This window comes from Leuciscus leuciscus (genome assembly GCF_965113295.1).
Source record: "Leuciscus leuciscus genome assembly, chromosome: 1".
Lineage (NCBI taxonomy): Eukaryota > Metazoa > Chordata > Actinopteri > Cypriniformes > Leuciscidae > Leuciscus > Leuciscus leuciscus.
This window is the reverse complement of record NC_138725.1, coordinates 77,355,350-77,370,698: the sequence shown is the minus strand read 5'-3', so window position 1 is coordinate 77,370,698 and position 15,349 is coordinate 77,355,350. Positions and strand designations below refer to the sequence as shown.

The following is a 15,349-nucleotide window of genomic DNA, read 5'->3' as shown; positions in this document are numbered from 1 at the left end:
TAACCTAGACGGTGAAATGACGGCTACTGCTTGCTGGGTTAGCATGGGGAATCAGTGTCTCCTCTGAGATGGGACAGTGAGAGCTCGTTTCTGAAATCCCAGAGGCCTCCAATGACTCAGTCAGGAAATGAGTTTCGATTCCAGCCGTCTGATAGAGAGCCACGAATGAGACAAACTGGACACCTAACAGGCCTGTTTATATTGGCCCCGTCTGTCCAGACAGCACATCTGGATCTGAGGAATCTGAGCTCTGTTGTGTGAGACGGGACGGCTAAGACGAAATCACTCTGTCGCGCTATTATTGCTGAAGCGTGGGCGACGAGAGCTGAGCGTCCGGTCCTGGCAGATCTTTATTGCTTCATGAGACATTCTTCAGTCGCTGGTGTTTTATTCGGTCCTTACGAACTGAATTCCTTGTGACTTTGGGGTTTAATTATAAACTATGGAGGGGCCGTTGTTAGTTTAAGTCCAGCTGTGGAGATGTAGAGGAAGAGAGCAGGCCCAAGTGTTTAAATGAAGATATAATCTGAGACACATGTTAAGCTCTGGGACAACAGCTGTTGTGTGGGTATTCATCTAATTAACATTACATTTTTTTATTTAATCTTATCATCACTTCATTCGATTGAGTTCGATTTATTGGAAATTTTATGCCCCCATAATCAGCATTACAATTTAATAGGTTATAAAATGCTCCATAAATAGTTTAATCAATTGCTTGATAAAACTTTTCAACATTTATTCGTTTATGTTTTCTGTATTTTCTGAGAATATGCAGGATTTGCCTTTGCCCCCCACTTTATTCCTCTTCTGATAATGGTTTGATCTGTCTGGGAAAGTATTTTTGACTACATGGTTCATGGTCTTTTACACTTGACCATAACCTTAATATTTCAACTCTGTTATGGGAAAATCATCATGATACAATATGATTATAATCTACGATTCATTACAAGGTACACTGAATCTGTTATACTACCCAAATGTACTAGAGTGAACTTTGCATCTGATTTTAAAGTCCCCCTGTGGTGAAAATAAAGTTTTTAATGTTATTAATATGTCTATGTGGTGTTTTTAATATGCTTTAAGACAAACCACGTGTAAATTCATAAGTCGACACCATTGCTGAGTGTTTTCTCCTTAAAACTGCAGTGAACCAAAGACAGTCTCAAAAACACGCTTTGAAATCGCTGGTGTTTCTGACGTCACAAACTACCTTGTAACCAATCAGATCAACGTGTGATCGTCGACAAGTGGATCTCTGAGCTGAGTGAGTGAGTGGAGGCGGGGCTCATTTGCATATTCATAGAACCGTGCATACTAAATGAGGCAAGGGTGTCGATTTACGCGTTTTCATGCCTTAAAATATCTTAAATGTAACTCGACATGTAATTTTGGTGATCAAAGATGAGTTTTAAGGGATAATTGGGGGATGATTGACTACAGGGGGACTTGAAAAAAAGACCTTGTGAAGGGCTGACGCAACCCTACCATCTTACTTTGTGCTTGTGGTGGCAAAATAGGTTACTGTGAGAGTTTTCTCACAGTAACCTATAGGGTCATACTCTTGTGTTCATGAGCCTATTCTCATTTCATAAAAACACCTGAAATCATTTAGCTACTTAGAAGAGGTTGTGAAATAAAGGGAAATCTTTTAGTCTATGAAGAAAATTGCTTCACTTTCTGCTTCAAACGTCAACAAAAATGCTTTCTTTGAAGTCAAAGACCAACGGCTTTAATGGATTTAAGGCATATAAACTCGTTTTTGTAACTAGCTCTGGAATAAACAGTAAACTATTCATATCAAACCTAGCAATTAGTGATTTCCACGCACAGCAGACTGTTGAAAGTAATGAGGTGTTGGTGGTGAAATAACACAGGTGAAGCCCTCGACTGCTGATTCACGCTTCAAGAGCCTCTTACTCACACTACAGCAGCTGTCAGGAATATGAGCTGTGACCCATTTAACCAGCTACACTTTACAAATGATGTCAAACCTACGTTTGCCACGCGTCCACAGGCAATTACGCACAGAGATGCTAGTTTGTGCTTGTTTGTTGAACTCATTCAGTCATTTTCTAACCAGACACGTTCAAGGTACTTTGCCTGTCTGGACCTATATGTGTACGTTTTGTAAAATGTGCCAATACACACAGCTAATCGGAACATATTTGACATTTCCGTGTCTTTGGCGATTTAACTGCGGACGCAAATACTGCCGAAATAGAAATCAAAAGTCATTTAAATGACTCGCTCGTAAACAGCCAGTTACAGCAAAGTCACCATGAAATCAAAATGGACGATTCTTACTGTTTTATTGAATATAGCATGGTTTATTATTAATTATTTATCCGTGCACCTCATTATTACCCTACATTTGCTCTCGTTCCAGACGCCGCTTCACTCAGATATACGTCACAGAAAGAAAGGACTATCGCAACTTCCGTTTCGTGGCGACTTTAAGAAAACCCTTAGTGATAATTGGTTTAGAATTAGGTTTTCTTGGCTTAAGGGGTTTGTTGCAACCAGGGCAAGACTTCCAGTGAGCTGTTAACTCAAGAAATGTCAATGTGTTGAACTAATTTTGAGTTTGATTTGAGCATCTTGAGTTCAGTTCACTGGAGGGGAAGATTATTGTATTTCCGTCCTCAGATTTAGGTAATGTGTGTCTTCAGAGGACGTGTAATATACACTAACACAACTAACACAGACTAGTAGTTCATGAGGATTTCTTTCTTTGCCATTTTTGGTGTTTAACAGCCTTGGTCACTATGAACTTGTTGTGGATTTTTCCCCAAAAAATGTCTGTAAAGTGGCTGATGAAGGATTGTTCTGTTGGTATACTTCATCAAACCAACAATGTGACTATAAAGTGACCCATATAGGCCAAACGTGACTAACCACACACACACACACACACACACACACACACACGTCTCCGTAGACCTGCGTGTCAAACAGTATGAATTTTGAATGATGCAGCATCTTAAAAGTGCATCACCAACAAAAATCCCACATAAATTCAGGAAAGCAGCACGTGGACGCATATACTGTAGTTATTTGCAAAGGAAATGATCCACACACACACACACACACACACACGCACACACACACACACACACACACACACACACACACACACACACACACACACACACACACACACACACACACACACACACACACACACACAAAGGATTCTGTAGTTTAATTAACTATTGACAAACAATAATCATTAACCAGAATAATTTGCATACAGACAAACAGAATGCAACTGAGTTACAGTACATTCACAAGTGACCTGCAGATTCTCGTTGGTTAATAGTTGGTTATTACTTATACTCGATATACTGTACACACGGCGAAGTTCATTTTCATTCTTCACTTGGGGTAAAAAAGGAGTTGGAAATACCTTTGCAGAGATATACTGAATACCATATAATGGTAATGGTAACCACCAATACCAATGGTAATGGTATAACACCAAACGAACTTCGTTTTTGGCCTGATTTTGTTAAAAACTTTGTCGTTTTTCAATTTCGCTTGAAGTATATTGTGGCCATATATAAGTATTTTTGTCATTCTGATCATAGATATGGTCCAGGTCCCTCCTTTTAGTGTAAGTCTTTAGGATTCGTCTGTTTCGGCATACACAAACAGTACATTTGATTATTTAGAAAAGTATCAGTGCACGTCTCCATTTTGAGGTATTATTCATACCTTTACACATTTAATCTTATATAATAATAATAATAGTGATGCTTGCTTAAGCCAGAACTGCCAAACACTGAGGACATTCTGTGAAAGAATCAAATGTTAAAATTATAACTCTCAAAGGGTTTACGACAAAGAACAATGTGTTCCTCAAGCAAATCTCTGTTCAATAACCTCTTTCTGAGGACACATACTGGAGAGAATAGAGGAAGGAGAGAGTGAGACCAGACCACTGGATACACCTTTTCCTGATCCAAACAATCCACGATCCCTTACATAATCCATTCTCCTTCACCTCCACTTGCTCGCATCCCATTCCATCAGTGAAAAATACTGCTCTTCAAAAGAGTGGCTCTCTTGCCCAGGAATGCAATCAGCCACATGCTCCAACACTCCAGAGACTCGTCTGCAGTCTGCTTTCCTTTAAGAGGGGGTGAAAGAGTCTTTAGTTTTCCCTGCGCCAACCTAAATTCCTGAAACTGCCGTATTGTTTGTGCAAATGTGTTTCTAATTTTTGCATTCTTAAATTTTAAACCCCTGTACTATGTGCTAATGTTAAGAGTCAGAGTCAACTATTTTTACAATCTCTGGACCAGTTTAATGAACAGCAAGGTGAGGTCCCCAATAAAAACTGGTAAGAAAAATGGTGTAGAAAACACTTTGTTAGTTTGGAGGGCATAAAATTGGTTTTCGTGCACACAATGAATGCTGCTTTAGATAACAGTATTTGCTGATGTCAAAGCTGAGGGTTTTAGTAACATGCATTAATCTCACCTTGAAACCTAAGCTTTGTTCCTGAGCTCCCAGGCTGCATTTTAAGGTGTCATAGGCATGCTGCCTTCTAAGATAGATACCTTGTTTTGGCCAAATTCTTAGGCAGCTTCTCAAGTCTTCAAAAAAGCCAGGGTTACAATGCTTTGCAACTAGCTCAGAAGAAATAATCATGCGAGATGGCAGATGTGTCAAGAGGATTGTTAAAATAGGTGGTTAGCATACAACAAGTCTGTTATTCAACATAAATTTCAGGCTAAAATGTATATTTAAATACAGAACAGTATCTTAAGTCCTGAACCTGATCACCAGTTTAGAGCCCGAGCACCGAGTGTGAGGATGCTCTTGGAACTGCTCTGTTTATTAATCACTGTTTTCCTTCGCTAAGTCATTTTAAATGGTTCTCTACAGTGACAACTCACATTTTTGGAAATACTGCTATTTCATGTGATTAATTAAGGCCAGCTTGAGGCCAGGAAAACGTTTTAGATAAATTAACCTTTAGTATTGTCACAGGGTTGCTTGTATAAAGATCCAAGGACGATGCGTGACGCCGAAAAAAAACCATAATATAACTTTAATAGACACTAGGAATGAGAATTCAATACAATGGAATATAACATAAGCACAAGACCAAGAACTGACGAAAGACTGAAGGTTTAAATACACAAGGTAATCAACAGAACAGGGAACAGGTGTGGACTAATTAGAAACCATGAAAACAGATTAATGACTAGAACTCAGGAAAAACAGATGATGAAAACTATGACTAAAACAAAAATTTTGTTTTAGTCATAGTTTTAGTCATCGGCCCCAGAGGAGCCGATGGAGGGAGGAGCCATGGTGGAGACTTGGTGAAGACGGAAGGAACGAGACCAGAGACGTGAGGAGCAGAAGGATGACCCAGAGTCATGAACGGAAGAAGGTCCCCGGAGGAGCCGATGGAGGGAGGAGCCATGGTGGAGACTTGGTGAAGAGTCTGGACTAGACCAGGAAGACGACTGACTGAGGTGGAGGCGGTAGAGGTGGAGACCAAGGCAGAGCAGAAGAGTTGAAGAGCCAGAGTGACGGCAAAGGCCTGGAGGGCCACAGTTGAGCTGCAGGCAGGCGTGACCGAGGTGAAGGTGTGGGCTTTGCAGACCCGGGCGAAGACAGTGGGAGTGGGAAGGAGGAGCCCGGCGGAGCCAGAGGGGTGGAGGGTCAAGGCGAAGCTGCTGACTCGGAAGTCCGATGCAGAGCCAGAGCGACGATGGAACAAGGTGGAGCCAGAGGGACGAGGGAGCCCGGCAGAGCACGAGGGAAGACAGTCCATGGTGGTGCCGAGGGAGCGTTGAGACAAGGTGGAGCCGATGGGTTGGAGCGCCGAGGTGGAGTCTAGGGCTTGGAGGTCTGAGGTGGAGCTGAGGGATCTATGATCCAAGGTGGAGCTGATGACTGGGAAGCCTTAAGCAGATCCGTGCAGCAGAGCAGAACCACTGTAAGAGCTGAGGAGCTGAATGGAGACAGCAGAGACGAGGCAGATGAACTGAATGGCTCAGGCAGTGGAGGAGGGAGAGGGAGGCTGGGAAGGACCATCAACAACAAAAGAGACTTGGAGCTGGGCAACAAAGACTTGGAACTGGGCTTAACCAGCAAAGACAGATTGAGAAAGTCCCCTGTGTGATCCTCGAGGGAGCGATCCCCCTGCTCCACCTGGACTGCGGGAATATCCATTTTAAATCTCCTATGAAAATCTTGTCTCAGTCTTGTGTTCTGTCAGGGGTTGCTTGTAGTAAAATCCAATGGATGATTCGTGACGCAGAAAGAACGCTAATTTAACTTAACTTTAATAGACACTAGGAACGAGAACTCTACACAAGGGAATGAGAAATTCAACAGGAAACAGGTGTGGACTAATTAGGAACCATGACAACCAAATAAATTTCTTACCAAAACTGAAAAACTTTCCAAAAAAATAAACTAATTTAAAATTGACTATTTTGATCAACATGTACGCATTTTTATATTTCACTGTATATTTCATGTTTCATGTAACTATAGCGCCACTTGTAGCACTCTTCAAACAGTCCCTTATGAGTGTCATTAGACTCATTACTGTTAGGATGCTGTCATTAAGTACCTATTTAGACAAAACAACTCACTAATTTTCTTTCACTAATCTGCCAGTGACTTGGACAATCACACCTAAAATATAAGTGAATTCAAAACAAGTCCATGTTCAAAGTCAGCAGTGAATCACTAGACTGAATATTAATTAATGGTGTTGTTTCGTGGTGGTTTCCCTGCTGACGTCATGTGGTTTAATGAAAAATACATCATGCCTAGAGAAACACCCCAATGCCCTGCAGCACAAACACTCACTGTTTTCCTCATAAAACAATCCTGCCATAGTTCTACTATGACTGTGTCACTTCAAATGCCATATTATGACATTAGCTGGCATAAACACTACATTTTGACGCAAGGCTTGAATCTCTTTTTGGCTTAAAGGCAAATTCATCTGCATCAAGATCAAACATCGGAGCAGTTCAGTTCAGGGATCCGACTCAACAGACAAGAACGTGAACGCATATGAAAGCTCAATAACCAGAGCTACATCAGAAAACAAACTAGCCTGACAGCTTTCTTTGTATTTGCCGAGATGTTTCGCGTGGTTTCTAGGGTGTTGTTAGGAGTGCTCTTGGTTGCTAGGGCACAAGCACATAAATCACAATCAATTTAAAGGTAAGGGTAGGCAATGTTTTTCATAAAAAAAGTTTGTTATTCTGGTTGAAACTCTCTTCACATCCTGATAGCAATCAATAATAATCAATCTTCTCTGGTGAAGATGCTGCTTTTACACCATGTCATAACCGTAATTACGAGATGGCAACCCGTGACGTTCAACCCAGAGCTGTTCATGTCCTCAGACTCGGATTTATGCATTTCTAAATCAACACTATCAACTGCGAAAATAATCTGCAGCAGTCAAGTGGTCTGTAAGTTGTTTACATTCATTATTATTGTAATGTTACGTGCTTTGAGATACGACGTAACTTAACGCCGTTTCTCGTTACTCTTTGCAGACTCTGCTGTGTGTGTTCATGTGTTCTGAAGGAGGCGTGGCTTTGGAGGCGCTCTGAAGGGAGGGTGGGATCTCATGCTTTCAAAGCTAACTTGTCAATGCTAGCATCTCCACAATTGCCTACCCTACAGTACCTTTAACTAACAATTAAAGCAACAAAACCATTTGATGACCATTATTAAGGATTCTAGAGCTTTTGAAGGCGACTGTTTGCTGATTGGTTGCTCACTGGACCAAATCAAAAGAGACAAAGTCAAGTATTTTTTATATATCTGGTATATATGACTCTAGATGAGCCAAAAAAAAAAGAAGAAAAATCGCTAATAAGATCCATCATGGCACTTTTTTATGAATATGGTGCACTTTGGTGTCCCATTATATTATATATTTTAAAGCCTTACAGGCACAAAACCAGTGAGAAACATTAGATATACAATTGGATTGAACCATTAGATATTACAATTGAATAACATGATATTAACATCCAAGTAACATCATTTGGACCTTTTCTACAGTATAATGGGAATTGGGAAGACGTATATTTGTTTAGTAATTTTTTCTTTCTTACAATAATTTGGGTCAAAGTGTTGAATATTTGAGCGTGATTAAAGGAAATTTACTTGTCAAAAGTCTGAAATAATTGTGTTTTAAAAAAAAATGTTATTATGGTTTTGAAATAAGTCTTCTGCTCACCAATGCTACAATTATTTAATAAGAAAAATACTTTAATTTAGACAGTAATATTGTGAAAAATTATTAGTTTTAAATAACTGTTTTCTCATGTAATATATTTAAAATGTAATTTACTCCTATGATGCAAATATGAATTGTGATCCTTCAGAAATGATTCTATTATGCTGATTTCAGTTATTATCAGGATCAAGAAAATTCAATCAACAGCAATTATTTGAAATAGAAATCTATTGTAACATTATAAATGTCTTTACTTACATGTCTTTTTTGATTAATTCAATGCATCCTTGCTCAAAAAAGTATGATTTTGTTCTTTCTTTCTTTACTTGTTTAATCTTACTCACCCCAACCTTTTGAATGATCCTGTCCCAGGGTTTCCACGAAACTCTGAAGCAGCAGCACAACAGTTTTCAACATTGATAATAATCAGAAATGTTTCTTGAGCATCAAATCATCATATTAGAATGATTTCTGAAGGATCATGTGACACTGAAGACTGGAGTAATGATGCTTTGACATCAAATCTGTAATAAATTGTATTCATATTTCACAATATCACTGTTTTTAGTATTTTTCTAAATCAGTGTTTCATATAAATCATATATATAAATCAATATATATATATATATAAATCAGTGTTTTAAATGGTTTAAAGTCTCCGTTTTTTGTTTGTTTTTTCAAGAGTGTTACAAGACTAACCAGATTTAATTTGTTACGAAATCCTATAGGCTATTTCTATTTGTGTTCAGTTCAACAGTCATCCTAGCAGTGTGTGCATACGGCGGTGTGCTGGCGAGTTCACTGGGACTTCCCGAGTGAGATCTCCCACAGCTCTGACTACTGTTCCCCAGCAGGACCCCAGCGTTAGCAGAAGAGCTGAGAGACTCTCATCATCCACATCAGACCAGACGCTGCTCTGACTGAACCACCAAACCACTGTCAAAACACACCAGTCGGAGTGAACACACAGCATTGTGGGAATGCAGAAAGAGCTAATATGCCTTGAATCCTGCCTCCTCACAACACATGCACTAATATCCATGGATTTGCTCCATGATGAGGCTAACCGTGCAAAAAAACACTCCAAGAATTATTAAAAAGGCGTCAAATCATGTAACTTTTGCCTCAGGTTTGCCTTTTAGGCTTTTCTGATTCGATTTCTGATCCAAGCAATATCTAGAGACCAGAATATGTACATAAACACACACATATATTTACAAAATTTGATGTTAGATGTGACTAATCGTGAATAATCTATATTTGACAGCACTAATATATATAATGTTTATATATATGTATTAACCCATCATTAATGCATCACCCAACCGTAGAGCTGCTGTATTAGGCGGGTGATCCTCGAAAAGCTGGAGCATGGGGGAATATGGTGTTGAGTAAATTAAATCAATACTCATATCAGCTCACAGTCTCTCTGGACAAACACTGGCAGGCTGACATGTAGGTCATCCATGCTGTCTGAAATCTGCACTACAGCCATTCAAGTTTCTCATTTGACTGGGAAAACAGAGCATTGCTTAAAGCTGATCCAGTGTCACGTGTGCAGTTGACTTCTGTGTGCTGTTTAAAACATTAATGTTACTGCACAGTTTAATGTCTATTACAAATAAGTTATAACTGTGCTGAATCTGAAAGAGACACACTTTATTAGGCCTTAAAATGAAAATGACTATATATCTTAAAGATGGCAATGTGCAGAATCATTAAGAGGGATTTTTTTGGATAGTCATTAAACACAAACGGAATTTTAATGGTTTTTAGATTTGGGTTTTTAATGGCTAAGTAAATGCACATACATAATAAATGCAATGCTCTTCGTTCCTAATGATTCAACACATCTGTGTCTAATGCCATATTGACCCATAATATGATCCCATATATCCACATATGTGTAAACCCGATGGTCTTACCTTGATTGTCTTCGTCCATATCTGCAGATTAATGCAAAATATTGAAATGATGTGATGAGAACGCGCTCCACACACAGATGTGTTCCTTATAATGAAGGGTTTATCTGCTGCATTTACAATAAAGGTCCTGTTTTTGTGTGGAATATACGGCATAAACTGATGTTATTTATCTCAGTCCTCGTTTAAATCCGTAACCCGGTGTGTTTATGAACAGAGGAAGGGTGTTCAGCTCGCGTGGATCAATAACATCCAGCGGAATACGCGCTTCACACACACACACACACAACACACACACACACGAGCATCTGCGTTTCACAGCGACCGTCACACGTCATCACACTCGCCCCGCCCCTTACACGCGTATTTACCAATCCTACTACGACAAAGGCTTAACGTATGAATATGAATTAGGTAATGCTGACGTTGCTTAGTAACCATTCAGAAGCCGGTGTTTCAATATTCATGAGCCACCAAAAGTCAATTTCGAAGTACTTTACTGGCAAGATTCTTTTGCATATAATATAATGACACACACAAAGCAGCGACAGAAAAAAAAATGGTGATGAATAATAATAAAAACAACGTACAATGAAACTTAATACATTAAAAAAGAACTGAGTTGTCTTTACTTTATCAATTCTTCCCATTACAACCGTCTTCCTTTTAGCCAATCAGCAGAAACATCACATTGTAATGAATATTCATAAGCCAAGCCTTCTCTTTAGTAGGAATCGCTACTACATTTATTGTATTGTAGCGCTAATACTGAGGCAGAACAGAAATTATACTGGATTACATGGATTATATACTCTAGATTTAACATGGGCTAATTATACAAGTACACATGTAATTATACATGTATTCTGAAGAAAACCAAAAAAGTGTAAATGATCATAAGAATAAATACAAATAATAAAAAAATATTTAAATAATCACTATATCACATTAATAATCACATTATAGACACACTCTTGAGTATGAGGTTTTAAAATGTGTGTACATTTTAAATCAATAAGATCATTTTGGGAGTACAGTTGCATACCGGTGACCTCAAAGCTAACACAGATACACTAAATCAACTTTAGATATAAGATGCTGCACTTATATAACTATGAAAAAACTAAGTAAAAGAACCAATGGCTGATGCAGCTTGTTAGAAGCTCCGGTTGCTATGGAAACAGTGAAGTGCGTTTATGACCGCGCATGCGCATTGGCTGGTCCAGCCTGAAAAATGCAGTTTTGTTTTTGACAGGATTTGAGCGTTTAGAAATAAAATTGATGAGACAGTGGTTCTCAGATTTCATTGGTGGTTTCAAATATGAAATTTAATAGTAAGCTTGGTGAACAGTTGTCACTTGCATGACTGAAATCAACCTTATGTAGCTCCGCCCCTTTTCAGCGCTGTGTCTTCCGGTTTGTATTCCAACTCACGGATTTAAGAATGAACTGCTCGTTTTAAAATATTCCCGGTCTATTCTGACAATTGTTATGACATCCACTTCAAACATTACAATGCTCATGATAACTTTCGTTAACTTTACAATACAGTAAATCCACTTCACCAGATACATACTCTTCAACAGCGATGCCATAGAAATGGTGTAGAAATTCGGACCGAATGCAGTGATTGGACGGACATTTTTTGGTCCTAAGTCTTCCACAGAATACATATATACATGTTTTATGGGTTAAAACAACCCAGCATGTTTTAGAGTGTACAGACACGAACTGACTTAAAACTGACATGGACTAACATCTCATGAAACGTGTGATGAGAGTGTGTGAAGGGGCGATGGACGTTCACACACACTCCGCCCGCGTGTTTCTCACACACATGGACTCAATTACGGCACGCCGGCCTCTCAGACCAAACGAGCTGCTCTCTTTATACACACATTACACAACTCCTCAAGAATGAAGTTAGCTGTTTATTCCTCCGTCTCGAGGAGGTTTCTTCTCAACTCACACTGCTGATACACACATGATGAAGATGAACACACACATTACACTTGAATCTTTAACCATAGTGATGTATCAATGTTTATTTTCCTGAAACAACTCTTACAAACACACACTGTATTCAATATGAAGTCTATACTTCAAAGTCCATCCAGATGTTTCGTTTTTAACAAAATCATTGCATTTCCAAAAAACTGAGCGGTTTCAGTCTCAAGAGTGTGAAGAAATGTGTGTTGGTGGACAGAGTGGGAGTTAAAATGAATGTGTGTTAGTGTGTGTGTGTGTGTGTGTGTGTGTGTGTGTGTGTGTGTGTCTGTGTGTGTGAGAGAGTGTGCATGCGTGTGTGTGTTTTATGCATGTGTATGTGTTAGTGTCTCTCTGTGTGTGTGAGAGAGTGTGCATGCGTGTGTGTATGTGTGTTTATGCATGTGAGTGTGTGCACATGCATGTGTGCGTGTGCGTGTGTGTGTGTGTGTGTGTGTGTGAGGACTTGAGGGAGCCTCAGGTTTTGGGGGAGTATTTCCTGTTCTGGGAGCAGATGTGTAACACAGTCCAGGAAACACTCTGTTTTCCCAGTTTTCCTGGGCTGGGACACACACACACGCGCACACACACTATACAGAGAGACGAGCACAAGCTCTGTTCTGAATATATCAAAGCTGCAGACTGAAAATAGGTCATATGCATAATCTTTGGTGCACAAATATGGTCAGAAGCGCAGATCCCGAACATCCGTGTGTTTCTCCCGTGTGTGTGAGTGTGTGTCTGTAAGTGTGTGTGTGTGTGTGAGGGTTTGAGTGACGCGTGACGGATCTCAGCATATTAACTGCATTAGATCCTCAATGCATGAGCTCTTTACTACAGTACACTACCAGTCAAAAGTTTTGGATCGGGAAGATTTTTTATGTTTTTAAAAGAAGTCTCTGCTCACCAAGGCTGCATTTAATTATAAAAAAAATAAAAAAAGTAATATTGTTAAATATTATGACCATTTAAAATGACTGTTTTCTATGTGAATATATAATAAAATGTAATTTATTCAGCATCATTACTCCAGTCTTCAGTGTCACATGATCCTTCAAAAATCATTCTAATATGAGGATTTGATGATCAAGAAACATTTATGATTAATATCAATGTTGAAAACAGTTATTAAAATTTTTATTTCAGGATAATTTGATCCATGATGATGAATAGAAAGTTCAAAAGAACAGCATTTATTTGAAATAGAAAGCTTTGTAACATTAAACACTACCGTTCAAAAGTTTGGGGTCAGTAAGAATTTTATTTTTGGGGGGGGGGAATGAAAGAAATCAATACTTTTATTCATCAAGGATGAATTAAATTGATCAAAAGTTACAGTAAAGACATTTATAATGTTACAAAAGATTATATTTCAGATAAATGCTGTACTTGTGAACTTTCTATTCATTAAATAATTCTGAAAAAATTGTACACAACTGTTTTCAACATTGATAATAATAATGAATGTTTCTTGAGCATCAAATCATCATATTAGAATGATTTCTGAAGGATCATGTGACACTGAAGACTGGAGTAATGATGCTGAAAATTCAGCTTTGATCACAGGAATAAATTACACTTTACTATATATTCACATAGAAAACAGTTATTTTAAATTGTATTAATATTTCACAATATTACTGTTTTTACAGTATTTTTAATCAAATAAATGCAGCCTTGGTGAGCAGAAGAGTGTGTTAAAAACATTTGACTGGTATAAATGTTTAAAGACACGTTTTGTTCCACCAGCGTAACGGTTAGTGACGGCATGTGAGCACGCATTAAGCGTGTGACGTGCAGAATATTTCCCAGCATGCTCTGCTCCAGAGGCTAACCCTCGGGCATACGTCTGGCAGAATGTAAAGAAACGCGTCTCAGGGGAGATAACGTCACGCTGACCGACTTCACGTGGCCTGATTGAGCAGTCAGACAAACACGTTTCATCTGCTTCACCCAAACATCTCGTTCCTCGTCCACGATGATCCTTACAGACGCCAGTGATCCCTCAGACTGAGGAGTTTTGCTTGGCTAATGATAAAACAAGTTAAAAAATACAAGCCATATTTAGAGATAAAGATGAGATTCATATCGGTCTGTTATCATTTAATATTCATCAATATTATTGATCTGCCTGCATTGACACCATTATATGAGAACTGAGCTGAGCTGGTTTTCTCTAGAACGGTTATATATATAAATTAACTAAATTAATAACTTTTTTACATCAGAAATGAACCATCACTGAACTTATTTAAGCTGGACTGTGATGAAAAACAATCTGTATTGTATAAAGAGCTATAAAGGTGACTTGACTTGACTTAGGGAACCACCTATAAAGCACCGATGAACACCCTAACACTTCTTCATAACTGATACACTACTCTATTTGGGGTTGGTAAGATTTTATTAATCTTTTTGGAAGAAGTTTCATATACTGCCACACAAAAAACACAACGGCATAAATAGTAAAGAGTAAAACTGCCCAACTAAAGGAAACACTGATCATCATAATGGCGACCAAACATTTTCAATAAAACATTGACACCTAAACAATGTTATTTCTCAAAGAGAACTGTAGACAAATTACAGAAATAAAGTCAGCCTGGTTTGTAATAAGATATATTTAATGTATCTTCAGGTGATTTCATCTAAAGCTGTGGCTGGAAGTCAGTTGTAGTTCTTGTGTTTCTCTTTCCTTCAGTGATTCTGCTTGTTAACAGCAGGTGTTCATCAGTAATTCTCAATCACTTAATTATCTCATTAACTGGTGATAATGATGGTTGTTCTCATTTGAACACCGTTAATTCAACACTGGGGAATTTACTGTGCAAGGCTGCATTTATTTGATTAAAAATACAGTACAAAATGTGAAATATTCATATAACTTAAAATAACTTTTCTATTTGAAAAAACACTCACCGGCCACTTTATGTACAACTTGCTAGTCCCGAGTTGGACCTCTTTTGCCTTCAGAACTGCTTTAATTCAATAGTGTAGTCGTGATAGCAGATTTATCAGCTGCTCATCCATGAAGTGAATCTCCCGTTCCTCCACATCCCAAAAGCGGCTCTACTGGACTGAGATCTGGAGACTGGGGAAACCAGCTTGAGATGATTTGAGTTTTGTGACGTGGCCTGTTGTCCTGCTGGGAGTATCCATCAGAAGATGAGGACACTGTGGTCATAAAGGGATGGTCATG

At 38.7% G+C, this 15,349-nt stretch overlaps 1 protein-coding gene and 1 long non-coding RNA gene across 2 annotated transcripts in view; one reads left to right on the top strand and one right to left on the bottom strand.

The window, feature by feature from the left end:
* The window catches only part of cyth3b (cytohesin 3b), a gene marked incomplete at its 3' end in the record, with an annotated part of 49,581 nt that extends 39,123 nt beyond the window's left edge, over positions 1-10,458 (bottom strand). The window contains exon 1 of the mRNA XM_082186675.1: positions 10,168-10,458. Within this exon, the coding sequence (XP_082042801.1) occupies positions 10,168-10,186 (19 nt within the window). The 5' untranslated portion in view covers positions 10,187-10,458. The remainder of the gene's footprint in view (positions 1-10,167) is intronic.
* Positions 1,344-9,540, top strand: LOC309512935. Its single transcript, XR_014211226.1, has 2 exons — positions 1,344-7,463; positions 7,551-9,540. It is a non-coding gene; the product is annotated as an uncharacterized lncRNA (long non-coding RNA).
* Positions 10,459-15,349: the final 4,891 nt, after the last annotated feature.